The 22,908-nt window shown below is 37.8% G+C and overlaps 1 protein-coding gene across 2 annotated transcripts in view; it reads left to right on the top strand.

Annotated features, from left to right (window-relative positions):
- cdc42se1 (CDC42 small effector 1) overlaps positions 1–22,908 on the top strand; it is a 99,466-nt gene that overhangs the window by 59,528 nt on the left and 17,030 nt on the right. The window contains exon 4 of one of the 2 annotated variants that reach the window (XM_051922792.1): positions 3,913–5,103. The exons of the other annotated variant lie outside the window; for it this stretch is intronic. Within the exon in view, the coding sequence (XP_051778752.1) occupies positions 3,913–3,921 (9 nt within the window). The 3' untranslated portion in view covers positions 3,922–5,103. Of the gene's footprint in view, positions 1–3,912; positions 5,104–22,908 lie in introns of those variants that run through there. 2 annotated transcript variants of the gene reach the window in all.

Here is a 22,908-nt window from a genome sequence, read left to right as displayed (position 1 = left end):
TCAAGCACACAAAATATCACGACAGCCTTAAACATAGGACAGGTAATGTTAATTCAAGCAAAACTAATTATAAGAAACTCCTGTCAGAAATAAATAAGTCTATGGCTAGCTTGAATAAAACTTGCATATTGTAATCTTTTTAGTTAGCCGATAAAAGGTGTCATTTTGCTTGACTTCTCACCATAAACAAGCACAAAGTTTAGTCTGTTTTGGCAAGTTTAGATATTTGAAAAATTACTCTACCTAAGCAGGTCAGGTAATTGTTAAGCAATTTACAGGAACAGTACAGCAGTACAGTAATATGATCAAATTAGGTATACAGTGAAAGAGAAGACTTAACTCATATACACACTAAATACTCTTTTGGTGTTGGTTGTAACGTAGCTTATGCTACTGTTTTTCTGGGATCCTCTTCCACTTGACAGACTTGAACACAACAGACCCAAAAAATTACCATGTCATTCTTATAATGAATCCTACTGCATTCTAGTACTTTGCAGGGAATGGCCCATTACATATCTGTAGGTTCTGGGAAGATTATATTTTTAAGTTCATCTCAATTCCCAAACCACTTACTTAGTTACATCCCAACATGCACACCTTCACCCAGCCACATATGTTTTCTATAACAATTGAACCTTTCAGTTGGAGGAAAACGCATTGAGTTTGAAGAAAGCCGTTGCTGATTCGATGACTTTTTTAAAATGTTTTTTCTTTGTAGGTGTAATTAAAAACTAATTTGATTTGATGTACATGACATGAAGAATACGTTGCACCCAAATATATAGATGTAAATCTCTGATTACTCATATTATTGCTAAAATCCCCTTTACTACTCGTATCTTCCATTTCTAGTGAGTGTTTTTTCTACTGAAGGGGGGGCACTTTTCATTCAAGTCCTTCTTGGTTTTAAAAATGATTTGTGAAACTCAAGTCTCAGTATTCTTTATAAAATTTCATGCACTAGACCTCTATCTCCTTTACTACCATTAAAATGTCATGTTATTAATTACCACCTAATGTTTAGGACCAGCATTTAAGACAAAAAAATGCAACTTTGATTCTGAAGCCTGAAATGTATTTTTCTAGATTTAAGTAAGCTTCTTAATTATATCACTTGTCCATCTGTTAATTTAAGGCCTATTTGACATCTGAGGTTTTTATTATTACCGGAATTTAGTGTAGTGTCAGGTGGAGGTTCTTTGAAACGGATGAAAATGGATCCCTGAGATCCAGATCCCTGAGTCAACTCAGCCTGTTCAGAAAGGCACACTTGGGGTTATGCACAAGCACTGTCATATAAACTGAAATGATTCTCTCAAAATAAAAACTAATTTAAGTAAGGCACCAATTATAAAAAGTAAAATAGAAATGGTCAAACACAGTTAAGTTTTTTATTTTAGCTTAAAAAGGCCCATTTGAGCAAGATTAAGAAATGCACGCTGTACCTCCATTCTGCTGGAATTATTGAAATATGCAAATATACTCTTTAAATGATGCAGTGGGGCTCTTGTAAAATGTCTCCCTTGTAGTTGTAGCAGTGCCCTTCTACTTGAGGAGCAGGCTGTTTACTTAGGCAACACTAGGCATTTTAAACTTCAGATCAAGCACTTCACCATAGCTTATGAAGGCAGATAATCCACATAAACGGAGAGACATTCCTGATTCAATAAAGTGCCATGTCAGCACAGTCTCTTTTGAGTTCAGACAGTTAAGATGAGCAGGCAGAAAAAAAAAAATCATGTTTGACCAATATAGTCACTTTATCTTCCTTCCTGGGTTTGTGTTTTTTCAGTATGTCAGCAGTATATATATAACAGATATATATATATATATATATCTGTTAAAGCATTTTTAGTGTGGTTGTGAATTTGTTTTATGTGTTTTTAAATTTTGCTTTGAGCTCTGCACACCTAAATGCCTACGTGGATTATGAACTTTCTTTTGTTACTGTGTCCTTCTCAAAGTACTCCCAGACAGTACTTTCCCAACCAAGTGTTTGTTGTGTGTCAGTGTTCAAAAACATGTAATTTCTAGCTAACTGTCAGCCATTATGCTTGCTGGGTTATATAGCCAGTTAGTTTAAAAAATGAGGGAGAGTCAACAGTTGGCTACATTCAATTAGTCTATTTAAATGTAAACAGCACATTTTCATCAATAACCATTTTCATTTTATCTTAGTTGTCATGTATTCTGTCTATCTTTCAGTTTTAATTTATCAATTGGCTTTTGGTTTTGTTTTTGTTTCAATTACCTAAATGCTTTTTCAGTCATTGTACAATTTTAGTTAATGATGATAACCTTGATTGACTGCCAGCAGAGTTTGGATAGTCACTCAGATGCTGCATTCCATTTGAAGTGGGAAGTCAGAATTTTCAACTGAAATGCCCCTCAAGTTAGATGTCCACCTCAGAAACTCGAGGCTGCTCTGTCCAGTCTGAGTTTGTCCAACCGCAATCCAAAATGGCGATGTGCAAGCTGTAGTATTGTACTTGTGTCTGTTTGTGTCTCGTTAAATCAGTTGTACACGCACTTCTATCTGTGGACATGTTGCTATGGTGTTTGAATACACAAAATACCACATAATGTGGTGGTAACTGCCATTTATTCCAATGGAGCAGGCACAGCAGAGGTTTTCCTGGACATGTCCGTATTGGTTTTTTATTTTTATTTTACTGAAATGCAGTCAATTCGGGTGTGACGTCATTCCCAGCTCTGACATCCGACTTCCAAGGTAATGCGACATAAGCAAGTAATCTGTTACAAATGACTATTTTAATTTGTAGCAGAATTACTTTGTTATTACTTGTACCTAGATGTAATATTACAAATTATTTTACTTTTGCATTACTCTCTGAACCCATACACATGTGTATCATTTGCACATTACAAGGATGACACCCACATGCTCTTTACGGTATCAAAAGAAGTAGGTGGTGATTGCAACATATAAATGCTTTTTTTTTTTTTCTTTTTTTTTTTTTTTTTGTTAATGATTCAGTTTCCTTCATTGAACACAGACTTCATTGCAATACTAAATAGATGTGATATAAAAATTACAAATGTATGTGGTGTGTGGCACAATACGTTTTATGATGCATGACGATTTGATATCAAAGACATTTTTGCCTCTGTAAATCTAATTCCCTGTGAGTTCTTTGATCAAGAAGTTATACGCCACGAGAAACAAAAAAATAATTAATATAGCTATTATATGTTGGGTAGAAATCATGTGACTATCCAGCCCAAATCAGACCAGGGACACAGATCGGGTAGCCACACTCGCCTCCTCAAATGTTGTGTAATTGGGAATAGCGGTCCTTCAAGGCGTTTAGTACATTTATTCAACATGTTAGTTCCTTAGAAACGCATGTAACACAGATAATAAAATTCCAGTTAAGCCAGCAACTGTAACGTGATTACAAGTATTTAAAGTTTTAAACTATAGTGTGTCACACTGAATTGCAACGAGGAAATGTTATTAGGCTACAAGAACATATTACATACAGTAATACTACATTAACCTCAACTCTGTGTACAGTGGTGTATTTGGAAATATATTACCTTTACGCTCTCTGCTACACACTCTTTTTTGAAAGGTGCCATTTACAGTATGCGTTTATCTACCACAACACTTCTTACATTTATGTTTGTCATTTTACTTCCTGTCAGCAGTGATAATCAATTTCCTAAAACTGTTCTTGAACATACCGCTCTTTTATATGCAGTAATCCTTTGCAAGATTTTTCATCAAAAAGAGACGTACTTGGCATAGTTTTTGGGAAATCAACAGTTATTTGCACAGCGTTCTATTTTCTCGAATTTTGGTGGTAAAAGAATGTCAATTTAAGGTTTAAAGAGTATTCTCCTTTTGTTCCTAGCACTACCTCTTTTTGATTTCCTCTTTGTTAGATTCTGTGAATCCACTGTCTTTCCAAAATGAAGGGACAATGCAGGAGCAATTTGTAAATGTCAGAACTGACAGAGAAGTGTAAAATGATCCAACCATAGACCACAAATGTTGACTTTCAGATCTGCCACAAACACAGGCAGCAGTTCTGGCAGACGTGTACTTTTTCCTGTTTTGGCACACTTCCTTTACCCTTGATGCTGCTTGCAGTGGACTTTTTTCATAAAATGTTTTCAATTTTCCATCCAGATCAAAATGAAAATTAAATAATCATTATGAAAATGATTTTGTATTTTCAAAGCAAAGTTGTGCAGATGGTTTCCTGCAGCCTAGGATTTAGTTGCTGACTGTGATGGTCTTCAGTGGATCTGGAGCACATGCATGTTATGCACAAAAAGCACACTGCGCTGCATATTTACTGAGATTTTTAATTTGCCAACGTGTGTGGGCGTACGATTTGCAGGGCTTAAGTGCTCTTAAAATATTTCCCATAGTTTATTATTACCATGTGGGTGTTGCATCTGAGGGGATTGTTTTCACTGAGATAGTCAAAAGGATCCAATCGGGTGCTTTTCTTGTTTGTCTAACAAGAAAATAAGAGTATAGCATGTTCGCAGATTTTCTGGAGCTTGCAAGTTTAGTCCTGCTGGTAGTCAATCTCTACCCACTGACACTCTGTTATTGGCATGAAAACACTCTCCTCTGCTTGTACAGCCTTTTCTTTTTTATATTGTCTGTCAGTACAACCAAACCTAACAGTGTTTTTAACAGTGTTAACGTCCTAATGTTGCATCAAGTCATTAACTTAATGAAATTTGTCACCTTTTGATTGCATATTTTTTCTGGACCTGTGATATATTTTTTTCCCCAATTCTCCTTAATACCTTTAAAATAAGCACCTTTGCCACAGCCATTAATACATAAATGCCAGCTTTATTTAAGGGAGTGTTGGAGTTATTTAAATTGAACAGGCTGCACATCGGATAAATAAATGAGTGTGCTTATATACTGTACATATGACCATACTTGTTTAATTGTGCCATGTATTGTTATAAAAAAAAATGAAAATTACCATCCAGACTGTTTTTTAAAAATACAAATGTAACCTCAAGTCTTCATTCAAATGAATAATCACATTGCGTGTGCAATCTTCCAAATTAAAATTGGAACTCAGTCTCAGCCTATTAAAAGGTTCAGTTTTATTTGATATTCCTTTTTATATGTTGTTTTGAAAGCAAGCTGGTTGCTTTCTTGTAGATAAAAAGTGGTAGTCGGTGGCGAGTGATATTGGTATATGCTGCTTAGGCCTTACTTGTTGTTTTGGGTAGGTTTCCTAAGTGACCTCTATATGGAGTTTACATTTTCATTTATATCTTTCTAGAATCTAAAGAGATGTTGTAAGGTTGACTGACACAAATGTTAAATGTTGGGATAATTAAAGGAATCCTCAATCCAAAAAGGATACGTTTTTTATCCTTTTATAGAATGGTGGTCTATTGTGACTGACACAGCAAATCATTTCATTTCATTTTATATCCAGTTGTATGCTTACAATGTGCAAATTACATGCATTTTTGCTCAAATACGATACTGTTAAAATACTGTTAAAATAAACGCTTCCTGGAAAATGCTGTCCTCATGAAATTGTGGTTTTAAATTGAAGACAGGACTCTTGACCACTGAATGTTATGTGTTTTTAGTTGATTTCAGCTTGTTGTCACCTTTTTGATTTTGTCATAACGCTATCTTGTCTTAAAGTTTTTCTGCGGTTGATTAGCAGTCACACTGCAGTACATTTTGCAGGCCTATTGCTATGATGAGGCAGGCATTGGGTGGAGTGACTATCAAAGTTGTGAAATGCTGCTTTTGTCTCTTGTGGTCAAAGTTTCAGTTTCTGACTATACAGTGGAGGAAGGGGGAGGCTTCATTTTAAGCTCAGATAGCTAAGAAAAACAGGCAGACTTCTAAATCGACTTGTAGGAAACATAAGCAAATCTGCTTTTTTTTTTTTTTTTTTTTTTTTTTTAAACAAAGCTGTCAGTGTTGCACAATGAAAAAAGGAGAGGAGGGGGGAAATGGGTAAATTACCCTGACTTGTATGAAGCTAACAAACTGCTGTTCGTCTCTGATGAGAGTGGAATGTTATTTATTGTTGCAGTGGACAAAGTGGAAGAAGTCACTGAAAGGGCATTATCTTCAAGAGTGAGAATATTTCTTCTAATTCTGCTTTAAAGTTATGTATACAATACTGTGCAGTATTGGTCACTGCCCCTCCCGCTGGCATTAACTGTATTTTTAATTGGCAAAATTGTTTCTGCTATAGTGAAACACCCCAGATGCATTTTTATGTGATTACTTAAAGCATCATCAGACTCCAAAAAGAACGGAGATATGTGTCCTGACTCGCATAGCTAAGAAATTCTGACTACGCGCAACTCCTGCTCCATGTTCCTTTTTTTTTTTTTTTTTTTTTCTCTCAGAGGGGTATAGGCTATTACACGTGAGCTAGTATTGTAAAAGAAACTCCATGTTTTGAATGACAAAACCAAGGCACCACTTTACATAACAACACATTTTTGCAGAAAAGGTATGGGACCACCTTATTCAACCTTTAGTAAAGAACTACAAAATATAAACCTTTTTAAATTATTCATTGATACATAAAGCAGAAGATGTGAACACTTCATCAACACTCGATCCATAATATTTGACCCATTACCATGTTTACTTATCAACTATTGCTTACTGTAGCAGCAGGCACATTGACCCCACATCTTAGCTCCACTTCATCTCAGTCAAGCGAGATCAAAAGCTACCTAAGATAACAGAACCAGCGCCAACTTAACAGTCCAATAATGGGGATGAGTTCAGTTCTGTCTGAATTTTTTCACTAATGTGGAAACCATTTAGCTTTCTACCGTATTACTAATATTGTCTTGGCAGACAGTTATATAGTCAGGTAAGTGTTTAATTTAGGAGAGATTGTTTTGTATATGCTGATTTAGTATATTGTAATCTGTGAAATCTGGTTATTTATTAGCACTGAAATCAAGGATATGAAAGCTAAAGTAAAATGTTAACACCGCATTGGATATAGTGTAAGGTGGTCTGAGGACAGTGATCTAATTGTCAGAGGAAGATTAACAAAAGACACATACAGCCTTAGTTCAAGTGCCTATTTTTTTGCATCATCTCCCTGTTTAAAGTTGATGGCAACACCAGAGCTAACTCCAGTGTGAGGGCTTTCCTGTGCCCCTGTTCTTTGTCGTTCACCTGACACACTTAAACCATTGCTCTATGCTAACCAGTCCAGAAATGGCATGGAAAACTAAGTGGCATAGCTTGCTGTGCTAAATGAAGTTGCTTTTGACTGTTGTCAGTGCTATTCAGTGCAGGTTGATGGTGCCATTACTCCACTGAATGTCTACTCCTTAACTGTGATGAATTGTTGTATTCCTGCGTGTAACTCTGCAATGAATCGGCTGTACACTTGTCTTATAGAACCCTGATCCTGGGTGGCTGACAAGTTTTTCGCTCTTCATCAAAATAAAACAGAAGTGCTGATAGCTGGTCTTCCTGCCAAAGCTCAAACTGGTTTCAAACTCCTTGGCTCTTTCACAAACTTTTGCAAACCCCATGTTCGGAATCACTTTTGAGAAACAGATAAATTCTGTGGTTAAGAGTTGCTATTTCCTGCTTCATCTTTTAGCCAAGGTTAACCCTTTTTTTTATCACTTAAGGATCTGGAAAAAGTTACTCATGTTTTCATTTTTTTTCTGGCCTGATTGCTGCAACTCATTGTATTCTGGGATTAGCAAATCTGTGATTTCCAGATTTCAGTTGGTCCACAATGCTGCTGTCCGTTTTTTGGTCGGGGCAAGAAAGTTTGGTTCTGTTTCTCCAATTTTAGCCTCTTTACGCTGGCTACCTGTTAGTTTCAGAATTTATTTTTAAATTTCGCTGCTGGTTTTTAAATCAATACATGGTTATACTCCTGCTTATTTATCTGAATTGTGTTATACACCAGCCATCCAGAGAGCTGAGATCTTCAGTACAAGGGACCACAAGAAACAGCTGAACGAAGTGTAAAACTAAGGAGGACAGGGCTTTTGCAGCTGCTGCACCTCGTCTGTGGAATTCTTTACCAATTACATTAAACTGTGATTGAAGAAACATTTCTATTCCTTAGCTTTCTGTGATTTTCAGTGGTACGGATCGTTTCTTTGTCACAGTCATTTGTTTGTTTCAGTTTACTTCTGGTTTATATTGTTTTTATTAGATTTTATTCTATTTATTTTATTTATGTTTGGCTACAGCATTACTGTTGTTTTAAATGTGCTCTATAAATAAATTGACATTATAAGTTAATCCTGAGTCACTCCTGCAAAAAAATAATTTAAACATAGAATGTTGAATAGAAAGATAATAGAGTGTTAATATACTTGATCTTAGAAGGACACATGCATAAAAACACTAAATACCTGAGTAAACACATCCTTTGTGTTTAAATTGACTCCTTTAAATAATATGCTCTCTGATAGACTGGTGCAAGAAGAGTTTATTTCTGCTTGGTGCTTTTGTTCCCGGAATAAGCTCCAGCTCTCACTACCATAGGATAAAGATTTTAAATTCAAGGTTTCAGCAGTTTTTAAAGTTTTAAATATCTTGCCTCTGGTCCTTTCTGTCTGTTTGCTGGAAAAGTTTAGTTGGTTAAAAACACACAAGGGTAAATCAAAATTTTCAAAAATCAGTTTTGAAACTTTTGTGATATCCACAACAGATAGTTCAAACACGTTCAGCTCAGCGTACATGGCTGCTCTTTCTCTAATTGAAGCCAAGGTCAAATGAACATGAACGCTCCATGACAGATCAGTAAGCTGTTTGGGTACCCCTCTTGCACAAACATTACAGTACCCTAAGTCATCATGCACTATGGCATGTGCAGATCCATAGCTGATCTCCAAATGTGCAGCAGCAGCAGACAACATAGTCTGTCGGACTTCCCTGACGAAGGCATTCTGGCGATGTGGGCTTGTGTGAGTGATGTGTGGCTTGAGTGATTTAAAACCTAATGCCTTGACCACTACTCCATATTGCATGCATATCTTGGTCTTGGTAGATTGTCTGTTTGTAAAAGAACGGCCCTTTATTTTAACTCGCACTGATTTCCGTATTGAGTTACTGATTTATTTTGTTTGTGTTGTGCACATCACATTCACGATCAGCATTTTTGTAATTTTTAATTGTTAATATCTTCTTTTATGAAATGGGCAGATTTTGTTCTCGCATACTGCTCTGCGTTTTGGTTAATGGATATACTAACAACAGATTTTAAACACTCAAGTACCCTAAAATTATCATTTTACTCCTGATGTTTTTGTTCCTGATGTTTTTGACTTTCCTTTCATTATTTTAACAACTTTAAAATCGCCATTTTAAACAGCATTTTCAGTGTCAGGAAAGCATGCTTAGCCCCCTCAACCAATGTATGCCTTTTGGAGCCTGCTGGTTTGACACAAACTTCCTAAAACAAACATGTAATGGAAAAAGAGCCTTAAGGTTACAGGTGTTATATTTTTGTGGATTCTGCTAAGAGGGAAAAGAATCCATTGGACTACTGGCACCCCTGTCTACAATCTTAACAAAACATGTTGCTCTGGACACTTAATATCCATTAAACTGTTTGTTAAAATAAAAGAAAAACATACACTTAAGCTTTTTTAAATTTACCTGTGTAGTATTATTTATTTTTTACATTATAGAATTTTAAGTTGTTATTAGTGTGATTGTTATTGTGCGAAACACAAATGGACTCACTGTGCCTCAGCTTATATAAAAAAAAAATAAGCAGGTGCTGACTTCACGTCTTCAGCACCCAAGGACCAAAAGGGCACATAGCAGAGCAAAGGCCTGGATGGGGACGAGTGCCTTTAACGTGTTTAAGTAATCCTGAACTATCTTGTATGGGTTTTATATTTGTATCAAAAATGTGAAGTGTCCCAGTTGCACATTTCTCTTTGATCGTGTCACTTTCTGCGCACTATTGCGAAGTGCTTTGTTTTCCAAGTGAAGGATGTGACAGTGCACAAGTCATAAGCACTGCATGCTTTGCTGATGCATTGTGAGCAAAAATGTTCAAAAAATGAAGCATACAAAGGCACATTAAATACAAACAAATATGTAATAGCAACTTGAACTTTTACCAACATTCAAATCCTTATTTATTTTTAATGAGACTATTCAAACACTTAATTTTTGTTGATGTGTGGCTGAATAGTAAATTTCCCCTTTATAGTACTTGACAGGATTAAGCCTCCATGACCCTAAACTGAATAAAAAAGTACAGAAGATAGAAGGATGATTAGTAGCTTTAAACTGACCGTACAGACTTGTAGAAATTGTGAATTGTGAGCTATGAGTTATCACTGTGCTGCCTGCCATTTTTTGGAGTCCATTTTGATTTGCCTTAGGAGTGAGGCTGAATCAAAAGCTGGATAGGACACAACGGCCATAGCAGATCAGTTGACTAATCTACTGCAACAAGCATGTCTATGGCTATGGTGTACCTGAAGAAGACCCGTGTAGACACAGATGACGTGCAGCTCCACAATGACTGGGACGTCAAGTATGTCTAATCCTTGTAGGTCTCTGAGCAAAAGCACCAACCACAGTGCTGCAGTCATCATTTCTGTAAATGATTGCTCATTATTTTAGACAAAGTCTTGTATGAGATAACTGACAGCAGTGATTACTAATACCTGGGCAGGAAACTTTAAAAGGCTAGCCAGTGGATGGGTGGCTCTATGAGGTATCAGAATGTATCCGTGGGAATTTTGGCAATCCAGGTTGTTAGGGCGCGTCTCCTGCTTTGACTCAGTGGAGTGGCAGAAGAGTGACGCTTTTCTTGCAGATATTCCAGGCATATTGGTTCTTGTTTAAATTTGTGAATGTTGAGGAGAGCGCTTTATGACTGTTCTTGCCTCTCTGTGTGTCTGTGCTGTGTGTCTCCTGCACGGTGATTCATAGGATGAGACATTCAGCAAGGCAGCACTCTGGTTAAGGTCTTTGTAACCTTTTATTTTTATAGCTTTTCAAGGTACATTAAATCTATATTTAGAGATTTCCAGCAGTGCATTTTTATAGAGATTTGTTACTTAATAGGTCACTTTGACAAATCTTTCCCTGACTTCATGAGAAACAAAGATGAAAGCACCCAAGTATTTATGGGTTGCATATTAAATTCGGCTTGTAGTCAAAATGCAAATGGCATGAAAAAAACACTGACGGGCACAAGGAGGATAAAATGATCAGCCATGTAGAAACAATTTCACATTCACTGGCATAGTCCAAATAAATGTAACATGTTTTGGAGTAATAGTCATTTGTCTTCGATGGCTCGCCAAGGTCTCTTTTGGAGAGTCAATTTCAGGCTAAGATAGAGCAGCTTTTGTGACTTGGCCTGTGCGATCCAAGTTACAGGATGAATCCTCCATCAGTCTGCGGGCTGTTTATTTAAACTGGAGGATTTGTCGAAGGAGACTCGAGAGACTGCAGTGGACGGCACACAGTAATGAAGGTTTTTTTTTTTGTTGTTGTTACTTTTTAAAATATAATTTTCTCATATAAAGTTACACCACTAATCAGTGTTTTTGCTTTTAATATTTATGTTAATGCACACACTGGCCTTTACCCCCTATTAGTCTCACTTTCAGACTTTATTTATATATATATAATATATATATAAAATTTTCCCCTCTCCTTACTGTAGGTTTAATGGTGCAGGTAAGTACCAACTTGTGACCATTGTAAGAAGCCTGCAGTGCGAAATGCAGCATTTCCCAGTTGTTGTTTTTGTTTTCCAGTTATCTTTCTAGTTCAGGATGAGTTCTCATCTGCAATGCAGTTCTCCTTAGACATTCTGTGTTGTGCTGCTCTTTTTCACAATTTTATTAACGTGTTTATTGCTCCCCAGATATGATCAAGTTACCATCATTTGGGCCTGATTTCACTGAGGCACCCACCAGTCTGAGGACTGTTCTTGCGCTGTGTTTGCATTTAGGTGAAGAGGTGCCTTATCATTAACATTTCTCCAAAACAACTGATGTGAATGGAGAAACAACAATAAGCTTTTTTAAAAAATGTGTCCAGTGAGAATGGCTGAACGCTAATTGATGTGTTCACTGTTAAGCTTTGTGACTGCAGGCTCATATAGTGTCAGCTAAAATTCATGTGCTAGGGTTTGTTTTTCCCAGAATCTTGGCATCCATCTATTTTTTACAATTTATCCTAAACTTTTTTAACTCAAAAAGAATCGGTACTAATGTGACGGGAGTTAGGAATAGGACACCTAGATTTGTAGCCTGGTGAGGTATATGTAAGTGGTCTCTGCCCGTCTGACCACAGATCATGGGGCTGATTAAGTGCTGTGTATGTGGGTAATGCTTAATCTCACCCCAAATAATGTAGTCTTCATTTCTATAGTTGAGACAAATGCAGATAGTGGCTCTGCAGGTTACACCCAGCTCTGTTTGTACTGGTGTGTGACCATTTCAATACTAATAGTGACCCGCCATAAGTTAAAAAACCAGTGAAGCGCGTAACATTCACAAACCAGCTCAATCCAATTCAGTGTCACAAAGAGCCAGAGCCCATCCTGGCAACACTGGGCACAAGACAGGAATCGCTTCTGGGCAGGGCACACACCAACACATCCGTGGACACGTTTGGTTAATTTCAATTGGCCAGTTAACCCAGTATGTACATGTTCTTGGGTGTGTGGAGGGAAAAACAAAGCACCTGGTGGAGAACCCCAACTGACACATCAATGACCATACCCAGGATTCACCACAACACCCTGAAATAAGCAGGTTTATTTTAAAAAAAAAATATGGTTTTAACTGTGTTTCTTTGTATTTTTCTTCAGTAAACTGTGCAAACAGAGGTATACAGAGAGTTTGTAGAACATGCTAGTGTGTGCTATAGTTTGGATCAAACTGATCAAGATTCATGCTGTCTTGCTGAATCACGAATATGTATCATTTAATCCAAAATCTGAAATGGAAACACAATTAATAGCACTTCCAGTACCTCAGTATTTAAATATAATGAATTAAGCTGCTTATTTAAAATCTTCTTGTATTCTGTAAATATTTTGCTCCTCGTATTAAACAGTGACCAGTAATAGATAAGCAAATAATGACAACTACTTAAAAGTCTTGGTTTGTCAAAAGTAAGCTGTATTAAAGATCAAATGCATTAAATATGGAATAAAGATTTGTAGTGGTAAGGCGGCACGGTGGCGCAGTGGGTAGTGCTGCTGCCTCGCAGTTGGGTGATCTGGGGACCTGGGTTCACTTCCCGGGTCCTCCCTGCGTGGAGTTTACATGTTCTCCCAGTGTCTGCGTGGGTTTCCTCCGGGCGCTCCGGTTTCCTCCCACAGTCCAAAGACATGCAGGTTAGGTGGATTGGCGATTCTAAATTGGCCCTAGTGTGTGTTTGTGTGTGTCCTGCGGTGGGTTGGCACCCTGCCCGGGGTTTGTTTCCTGCCTTGTGCCCTGTGTTGGCTGGGATTGGCTCCAGCAGACCCCCGTGACCCTGTGTTCGGATTCAACGGGTTGGAAAATGGATGGATGGATGATTTAAAGAGCAGCATTTATCAAATGCGTCAGAATTTGTAGTATAAACATTAACTACTGTGACGTCCAGGGCCTTTGTAACCTAGGCGTTCTGATAAAGCCTTGGACTATTTTACGTGAGACCTCAGTCTACAGCAGAGTGCATGGCATGCGGAGACCTAATTCTGTGGCTTACAGAGAAAAATTTGTGTTTGTATGGTTAATGAACCTTCCAGTACCTTTCCAAGTCTGTAATGCAAGTGTGATAAGTGAGTCTTAGAAATGCTTTACTAATGGATCAACAAAGAATGCATGGTTGCATTTTGGTATCATGATACATAATTTAACAACTGCATTTATGAATTAGAATAGAATTTTTGGGTAAGGAGATGGATTAGTTTCATCTGCAGCTAAATGCAAATTTGTTGCTTTTTGCATCATGATATATACTTGAATGGCATAAATCTATAAAGTGGGTGACACGCAAACCTTTATTTTAAGTACTTTTCCATGTTGTGTATTAAAATGCACTGACAAACTACCTGGAATATTTTTCGAAAGTAGAAAAATCAAATTATATCCTTTTGAAGACTTACAGGTCCTACTAAAGGTTTAGTAGGAAAGGTTAAAATAGCTGAGCTTATACAGGTTAAGCAAAAGAAGATTAAGAGGAAACATGATTGAAGTGTTTAAAATTATGAAGGGAATTAGTACAGTGGATCGAGACTTATTTTAAAATGAGTTCATCAAGGACACTAGGACACAGTTGGAAACTTGTTAAGGGTAAATTGCGCACAAACATTAGGAAGTTTTTCTTTTCACAAAGAATGATAGACACTTGGAATAAGCTACCAATTAGTGTGGTAGACAGTGGGACATTAGGGACTTTCAAAACTCGACTTGCTGTTTTTTTGGAAGAAATAAGTGGATAGGACTGGCACGCTTTGTTGGGCTGTTCTCGTCTAGAGCAATCTAATGTTTTTAGTATTTGGTTTACTACTAGACACACAACATTTTCTCAGTGTTATGAGAAAATATAATAATGCATTTCAAAAGACATCGTTCAAGGCAAAAAATAATCAAAGGTAATTTCATTCCATGTTTTAAAATACAAGGACAGGTGTATTACCATTGTTGTAGGAAACTGGGTAATACCTCTAGTTAAAAGTATAAAACACAATTTGATTGTGTATTCACCCCTCACAAGTTAGTAATGTAGTGAATCTGTGTGCACACGTCTATATGAGCTTTGCAATCTGCACAGCGACATTTTTGCTGTGTAACAATAAAATGTGGAAATATCCAAGGGAGTGGGTCTCTTTATAGGCCCTGTACTTCCTTAAGCACTGACCTGAAAATGTGAAGCAGGTGAAGCTGGCACAAAGACTTGGCATGAGGGCTCTAATTGATCAGAAGCGGAGTGTGAGACTTAAATATCTTAAGGAATGGTGGCTTTACAACAGTGCCCTGGTCCATAGGTCTTTAAACATATAATTAAGACAGCACAGCAGAGAGGCCGAATACAAATGAAAAGTTCTGTTTGTGATTAAACAATAAAACCAAACCACAGAACACCTATTGGCAAACGTTTGGATGTAATGGACACAAAACAATTGCCGCCGTCTGTTGCTCATCAGTTTTGCCCAATTTGTTTTGCAAACTGGTGGAAATCCCCCTGGATGGGGGCAATGTTTTTTTTTTTTTTCCTTTTTGATCCTGTCCAGAACTCATGAGCGAACATCAAGAAAGGTTAGACATACAGAGGTACAGCAACAAGTTCACTATTATAATATTGCACGAGCTAAACAAAACAAGGCCACAATAAGAAATGGCTCATTGGTGTAGCAAATCATTTTCTATTGTATGAAATGTGATATATCAGAAGCTAATGGTGTTCTCATACTTTAAAAATAAGGGCAAGAACTCAAGTGCCTGGATGCCTCCTATGGCATTCTACAGGCTGCAGTTTTATCCATTTCCCAGTGTATGTATTTGGTTTTAATTAGTAATAAGTGATACATTTCTTTTGCCAGCATTAGGGTTCCCAAGTTTAACCTCATGAAGTACTCTGTTGTTGTAGGCTTTTTTCCAACCAGCCTTTTAATGAGAGGCAAATTATTTAACAAGTTTACTTATTTGGCTGACGCCTTTATCCAAGGTGACTTACAACATTTATGATATAATTGGTTACGTTTCTTTTGGTTTTCCAATTGAAGCACAAGCAGATCAAGTGACTTGCTCTGAGTCGCACAGTAGTGTCAGTAGCGGGATTTGAACCCACAACCTCAGGGGTTAAAATCCAAAGCCTTAATCACTACACCACTGCCTGTTGCCTATTTAATAAACTTTAAGCTTAACTGAACAAAAGTAATCTTTATTTTATATACTGCATTCCCACTGTTCACTAATATTTTACTTTCAATATACAGTAATCCCTTGCTATATCGCGCTTCGACTTTCGTGGCTTCACTCTATCGTAGATTTTATATGTAAGCATATTTAAATATATATCGCGGATTTTTTGCTGGTTCGCGGATTTCTGTGGACAATGGGTCTTTTAATTTCTGGTACATGCTTCCTCAGTTGGTTTGCCCAGCTGATTTCATACAAGGGACGCTTTTGGCAGATGGCTGAGAAGCTACCCAACCAGAGCGCGTATTACCTATTAAATAAAACTCCTCAAATATATTGTGAGCACGGGGGCTGTTCGCACCCCTAGAAGATATGGCCGCTCCTCAAAAAACACTGAAAGATTACCTTCACATTGCTCTCTTCCTTGCTGGGCTTAAATGTGGCTACTTTGTCAAGCGATATGCTTCCCGCACGGTGCTTCGCATACTTAAAAGATCAAACACCACGTATTGATTTTTGATTGTTTGCTTTTCTCTCTCTCGATCTGACATTCTCTGCTCCTGACGGAGGGGGTGTGAGCAGGGGGGCTGTTTGCACCCCTAGACGATACAGACGCTCATCTAAAAATGCTGAAAGATTATCTTCACGTTGCTCGCTTTCTTGCAGATGGTCTGTCAAGCGACATGCTTCCCGCACGGTGCTTTACATACTTAAAAGCCAAACAGCCCTATTGATTTCTGATTGTTTGCTTTTTTCTCTCTCTGACATTCTCTGCTCCTGACGCGCACTCCTTTGAAGAGGAAGATATGTTTGCATTCTCTTAATTGTGAGACGGAACTGTCATCTCTGTCTTGTTATGGAGCACAGTTTAAACTTTTGAAAAAGAGAAATATGTTTGTTTGCAGTGTTTGAATAAAGTTCCTGTCTCTCTACAACCTCCTGTGTTTCTGTGCAAATCTGTGACCCAAGCATGACAATATAAAAATAACCATATAAACATATGGTTTCGACTTCGCGGATTTTCTCCTTTTGCGGGGGGTTGTGGAACGCAACCCCTGCGATCGAGGAGGGATTACTGTAACCACAATGCACTTCACAAACTCGGGCCTTCAATCATAGACGGCTTTCTAAAAGGCCAGGCCCCCCCAAACTCTGTGCATCCTTTTGTTTTCATCATTTACAATTTAATGTAATAACATTTTCAGTGGTGCCTTAGGTTTCAAAAAGCATATTTTAGTAAATTGCAAATTGCAGTGCACTATCTGCTAATAACAGGTGGGCGAATTACTGGAAGGGCCTGGCACATATCCAGAGTTTCCACATGTAGATTGCCCCCCGTTCATAGAGCCTGACTTTTTTCAAAGGTTAAAAATTGGACTTGCTGCAACTACCCATCCTTGGCATTATCCAAAAATTCCAGAAGTTTTTCATCGTATAGAAATGGTGACCAGTAAACATGCACATGTTCATGGAACTGCAGGCTACCATATTTATGATGGTGTTCATGGCACTACTGTGTTACAAGCCATCACCCATTTTAAGAGGTTCTCACTGTAAAAATATCTGCATCATCTGCTGCAAGGTTCATCAGCACCACAAATGCTATCAAGATAAATTCTGTACACTGGTGCGAGTGGCCCACCAGGCCAACACACGGGCTAAGCCAAGGATGCACCTCAGATTATAATGTAAGCACAAGGTTTCTGATTTTGTAGCATTTAATTTAGCTCCAAACTTGGTGTAAATCGAACAATTGTTTGATGTGAACTTTTTTTTTAATAGTAACCACTTGTTGTGTAAGGGAGATTGTACGCGTTTCCACTCCATCTAATTAGTCAAGTGAAATATTGAAATGTTCAAATCCTAGTCAGGCCCAGTTTTAACCTTTTAATGGCTGCCTTTTAATACTTTGGAGCTGTAAAGACTTCCCTTGATCCGTCTGACACTGAATGTGAGGTTAGACCCAGCTCTGAGCTCCTTCCCGTCACAGGACACCAGGCCAATTTAATGTTTCCAGCTAACTTAACTTGCAAACCCTTTCATTTTAAAAGGGTAAAAACTACCCACCAAAACTGATCCAGTTTAAGTGTGACCATCCTAATATCTATGTTACACATCATTTTCCTTTAAGTAATTTTGTTCTTCATTATTGTAAGAAAATAAATATAAAAGGTTTGATAGCAAGAGGAAGGTGAAAGGCTCCTACTCTTGGCCTGTCTGCAAGGATCCATCAGTTCTAACTGTTAAATCACATTATGTGGCCCACCTTTTCCCTTTTCATTTTACATTTGCTCCACTTTTTAATTGCATTGTTTTAGAACTCATTCTTGTATATCTACCCTAGTGATACTAATGTTTGTGTGTAGTGTATCACCCCTCACCATTAATCAGCTTCATTGTACAGTACATTCTAACCTGACGCCTAGGGAAATATCAGTGTTTACTGGAGATTTATCATTAGTTACCAGTAACGGATCTGTTTTTTATTAGTTTAACATTTTATGATGGTGCTGTCCATGAAATGAATGTGATTATTAAAAAGCTTGCTCATAATTTCTCTTGTTGTGCTGTTCAAAGCATTTTGTGATTGTGCTCGCTATGAAAACATGATGGACTTGCCCTTGAGACCCTCAGCTCCCTTTCATATAGTGCAATACTTCCTTCTCACAACTGCTTGTAACTGACTGAGGCCTCTGCTGGCTCTGTAAAGACCGCACCCTCACCTCTAAGCACTGGCAGGCCTCTGTAGGGTGGGGCTGAATTCTTCAGAGACGTGGATAGATGGGAAGAAACTGACTGTGCCCATCCTTGCCCAAACCTGCATAAAGCACAGCCAGCTTCAGATAGCAGAGATCTCCTGTATTAAAACCACATTAACGAATTTTAGCATTTGGCCCTCAGGAACTCTGGTTCTTCACATCCGCATTAATCAGCAGGGGCATCTCTGACTAGTTTGAACTCTTCCACTTTTATCCAACAAGAAATTTCTGATTTTCTGATTGTTCTCATCTGAGATATCCCGTAACAAAAAACAGAAGTAAATGCACCATCCCCCACATTTCTGTACAAACAATTTTTGCTGTATCTGATCACATTATTATGCAAAATGATTTCTTAATTGTATCCACTTCTGTTTTAAAAACATTGTCAAAATAATAACATACTTTTATCTACAAAACCTGTGTGATATATATTTTTTTAAATATACACCTAATTTTAGTGTAATACTTACTATGGTTAGTGCTTACTCAGCTTAAATTTCATGTCCATACTTGGAATACATATTTAGTCAATCTCTGACTCTAATTCTAAGTGCATTCCTAAGCATCCATTCGAGTCACAGACGTGACCTTAACCCCCAAGCATCATCTAGCAATTTGGTAAACACCCCACTTTGAAACTATAAGGACGACTTTTCATGAGCATTAATTGCCTGAAAGTGTCAGCTGATAGCAATTTGAGAACGTTCAGAATCGTACATCCTTTGGGCTTGTTTGGTTATCTAGTCAGCTATGTGACTTGCTTCCTTTTTTGTGAATAAATGCTTCCTCTTCATTTCCAGTGTGCGTTTTTAAGTATGTATTTCACTCATGGAATTCTGATGGATCAACTTTATTGACGCCTTTGACAATTTTGAAAACCTAGTTTAGATGTCCACTTACCCTATTCCCTTTGCTGTTCAAGACAATTCATTTGTCCATTCATCCATCCAATATACTAATTCCTCTTCATCCAGCTCTGGAGACTTGGAGGCCAGTGATTTGATCATATTACACTCTATTACTGGAGAAAATCACCTGCATGGAACCAATGTATAGTTGCCAGGCCACCTATCCTGAATGCCTTTAGGGCGTGGAATGAAAAGGACATTACCTAGAGTGAAAAAAAAACACAGACATGGGGAAAATGTGCAAACTCAGACAGGAACAAGGTCGGATTCTAATTCAGTGGCTAATCGCTGAATAAAAAGGTTCAGTTCCTGGAGCCTAATAGAACAAGGCATGCCATTTTTCCAGGAGTACACATCTTAGAACAAGGCATGCCATTTTTCTAGGAGTACACATCTTCTAGTCCTGTATTTAGAACTGCACCAGATACCACTACTTTAGTCTGATTTGGAGTCCAACAGGTCATTGTATGGGAGCTCTTCAGTTGATAACTGAACATCTTCTGTCAGCAGGTACATCCTTCTGTTTGTCAGTTTATTTAATAGGTAATTTCATTTAATCGTGACTGAGAAAGTCTGTGGTGACATGCCTGAATGTTCTGGATCATTTCTGTCTGCTGTAATATTTTAAAAATATTTATTTGTGATATATAATGCATATAATGTGGCCTTTAGAGGTGAACACAAATAAAGATCATCAAGACAAAAATGTACATTATATTACAAGAAATGACATACATTAAACTAACTAAACTTACATACACTATAGTGCAAATACCTCGGTTATATTACAAAAGTTTTCCATCATGTCCACATCATTCAGCCTTGACCAGACCACTCCCCTCCATACCGCTCACCCAATCGTTACTACTACTCTCTCGGTACCACCCTGTGACACTCTCAGTTGTAACTCACCCTTCAACACAGTCGGTTATAATGGCAAGGCAGAAAAGCAAATGATCTATTCAAGAACATCGGATTTTAGGGGGTTGGAAAATGAATGGATGGATAGAAAAAGAGTGTCAAGAGCTGATGATGAACATCAAAAAAAAAGAAAATGAACAAAAAATTGCTGCATATAATAAAAATCAAGAAAAAGAGAATCATCCAATAAATGAAAGAGAGAAAAATATTCTGAACAATATACGAACAGAAATGCAAAAAAGCAACATTTATAGAATGTAAGTTAGAGGCTAAATAAATTCAAATTGTTTTTTATTTACTTTTTATACATTTTGCTTTTTACTTCTACTTTTACTTTTTATTATGTTTTATTATTCACTGGTATTTAAAATAGACAATTATATTGAAATACTCAAGTAAATGATTTTCTATCAATAAATACTAAAGCGCAAACCCTCTTCCTCCCGTGCCCCGCATACTCTTTTATATACCATCTCTTTTTAAATAGAATTGCATTCTGTAATGGAGATGCCCCCGGAGGTTGGCAAGTGAAGTAAGCAGGGGGGCAGAGCCCCCTAATTAAGAAAATAATAATCTGCTGCCCCAGTAAACCTACCTAAACAGTTTTTGTCCCTGTGCCATGTGGGGTGCCTAAAGTAATTGTCTAGTGATGCACCAATCACTCGTCTTATCCTCTTTCACCACCCCTGGTCTCTCTTGCTTCTACTACCTGAGCTATTGCCACAATCCTCTCCCCCAACTCCAAGCTCAAGTGTGTTATGAGTGAAAGGAGCTCTTGTCTATCAATTGGTACAGGAGGTCCCCTGGGACTATTTCTGGAGGGGATCCTAGAACTCTCACTTGTTGCCTGGAAGTTCTGAAGCCCAGTTTGTAAGTAAATGACAAGTCTACCCACCAAAGACCTATCTAATAAAATATAAAGATGAGGGCCATACATGGAGTAATGAGACCTCCTTCTGCCAGATATTTCCAGGAGATGCCTACACTTCCATTATTTTTATGTTCTCAGATTAATTTGTTCGTGTGCTTCCATTATTGAGTGACCCAAACTTCCTTAGCAAAGGTGCCTCCGTTACGCTGCAACAACCACTGAAGTGTCCATTGTAAGTGTATCAGTATGCTGCTGCTGAAGAATGTGAATTTCCCATTGGGATTAATAAAGTATCTATCTATCTATCTATCTATCTATCTATCTATCTTCCCACCAGGGTATCCTTTGGCCTTCTGCTCTGACTTAAGAGAACATTAAAAACAGAACAAAATATAACTGTATTACAGTTTTCCTAGGCCATATTTGTCTTTGTTAGGGTTTTTGTGAGATGTGTTTGTAAAGGGCTTTGCTGTCATTTGCTTAGACTTACCAGTTCCTGCTGTGTCTGTGCTCGCTCAACATCTGTTTATCGCAATTACAGTATATTCACTTCTGCTTCCTGCCAACCACTCCTTGTGAGGTTTATGCAAAAGAAAAACTGATTAGAGATCTAGAAGTTCATCTGCACTGAGAAGATTTGAGTGCTTAGAGATTTTAAAGAGCCCTAGCTTGGTCTCCTCGTTCCTCTTTACCGGCCCTCCTGGTTGCTCCCTGGCATTGTCTTTTACTCCTTCAAACAAGGATGTATAAAAATTCTGAAGGAGAGGATGACCAAATATGTTTTCTTTTTATAGACAATGATCTTGGCTTTGTAGTTTCCACTTAACATTCAAGGACCCGCAAATTGGAATGTTCTGGCAGTTTAACATTACTGAGCTGATGTGTCTGTCAGGCATTAACATGGAATCTCAGATCCACATAACAGAGAGATTTTCTGTAAACGGTACCACAAGAGAATGGCTGCCATTCTCTGCAGGCATCTTAATTCTCCCACTCCTGGGAGTCATTCAGTACAAAGCATGCTGTCTGTTCAAATGTAATAGGAAATCACATTACACAGTGATTGTGTCCTCCTTGCAGACTTCATCCATAATGAACTTCCCAGCATCACTTGCTTATCATTTATCTTTGTGCAGCTGAGCCCAAGGTCAAGTAGCTTGACCACAGTCAAATCAGCAGGCCTGGGGAAAGACTTGATGCTGCAACTCTGTGGTTTCATCTGTTTGGCTGCTAAGCCACATGGTGGGTGTCATGGCGTGACTGGCTGGCTTGAGTCTTTTGATGCTGACTTCAGTTGCTGTCATCCTTTGCGCAGATGTGTTCAGGGGGCTCAAAAATAATACTTTTTTTACACACAACTCACTGAGTAATGCTTAATTTAGACATACTTGCAGCATTTATGTGAAGCACGTAGCTGGCTTTCAGAAACTGGAATTACCCTCCCAGAAGTGTAAACTGTTGTCTAAAATATCATCACTTTCCCAGTGTATATTTAAACAATACATTAAAATAAAGCAAACACACTCACGGCTGGCAATATTTGACCTATGATGGAGTGAATGGGGAAATG

This window comes from Erpetoichthys calabaricus, chromosome 2 (assembly GCF_900747795.2).
Source record: "Erpetoichthys calabaricus chromosome 2, fErpCal1.3, whole genome shotgun sequence".
In the NCBI taxonomy this organism is placed as follows: Eukaryota; Metazoa; Chordata; class Cladistia; order Polypteriformes; family Polypteridae; genus Erpetoichthys; species Erpetoichthys calabaricus.
The sequence above is the reverse complement of the archived record's forward strand: the minus strand, read 5'-3'. Positions and strand labels throughout refer to the sequence as shown.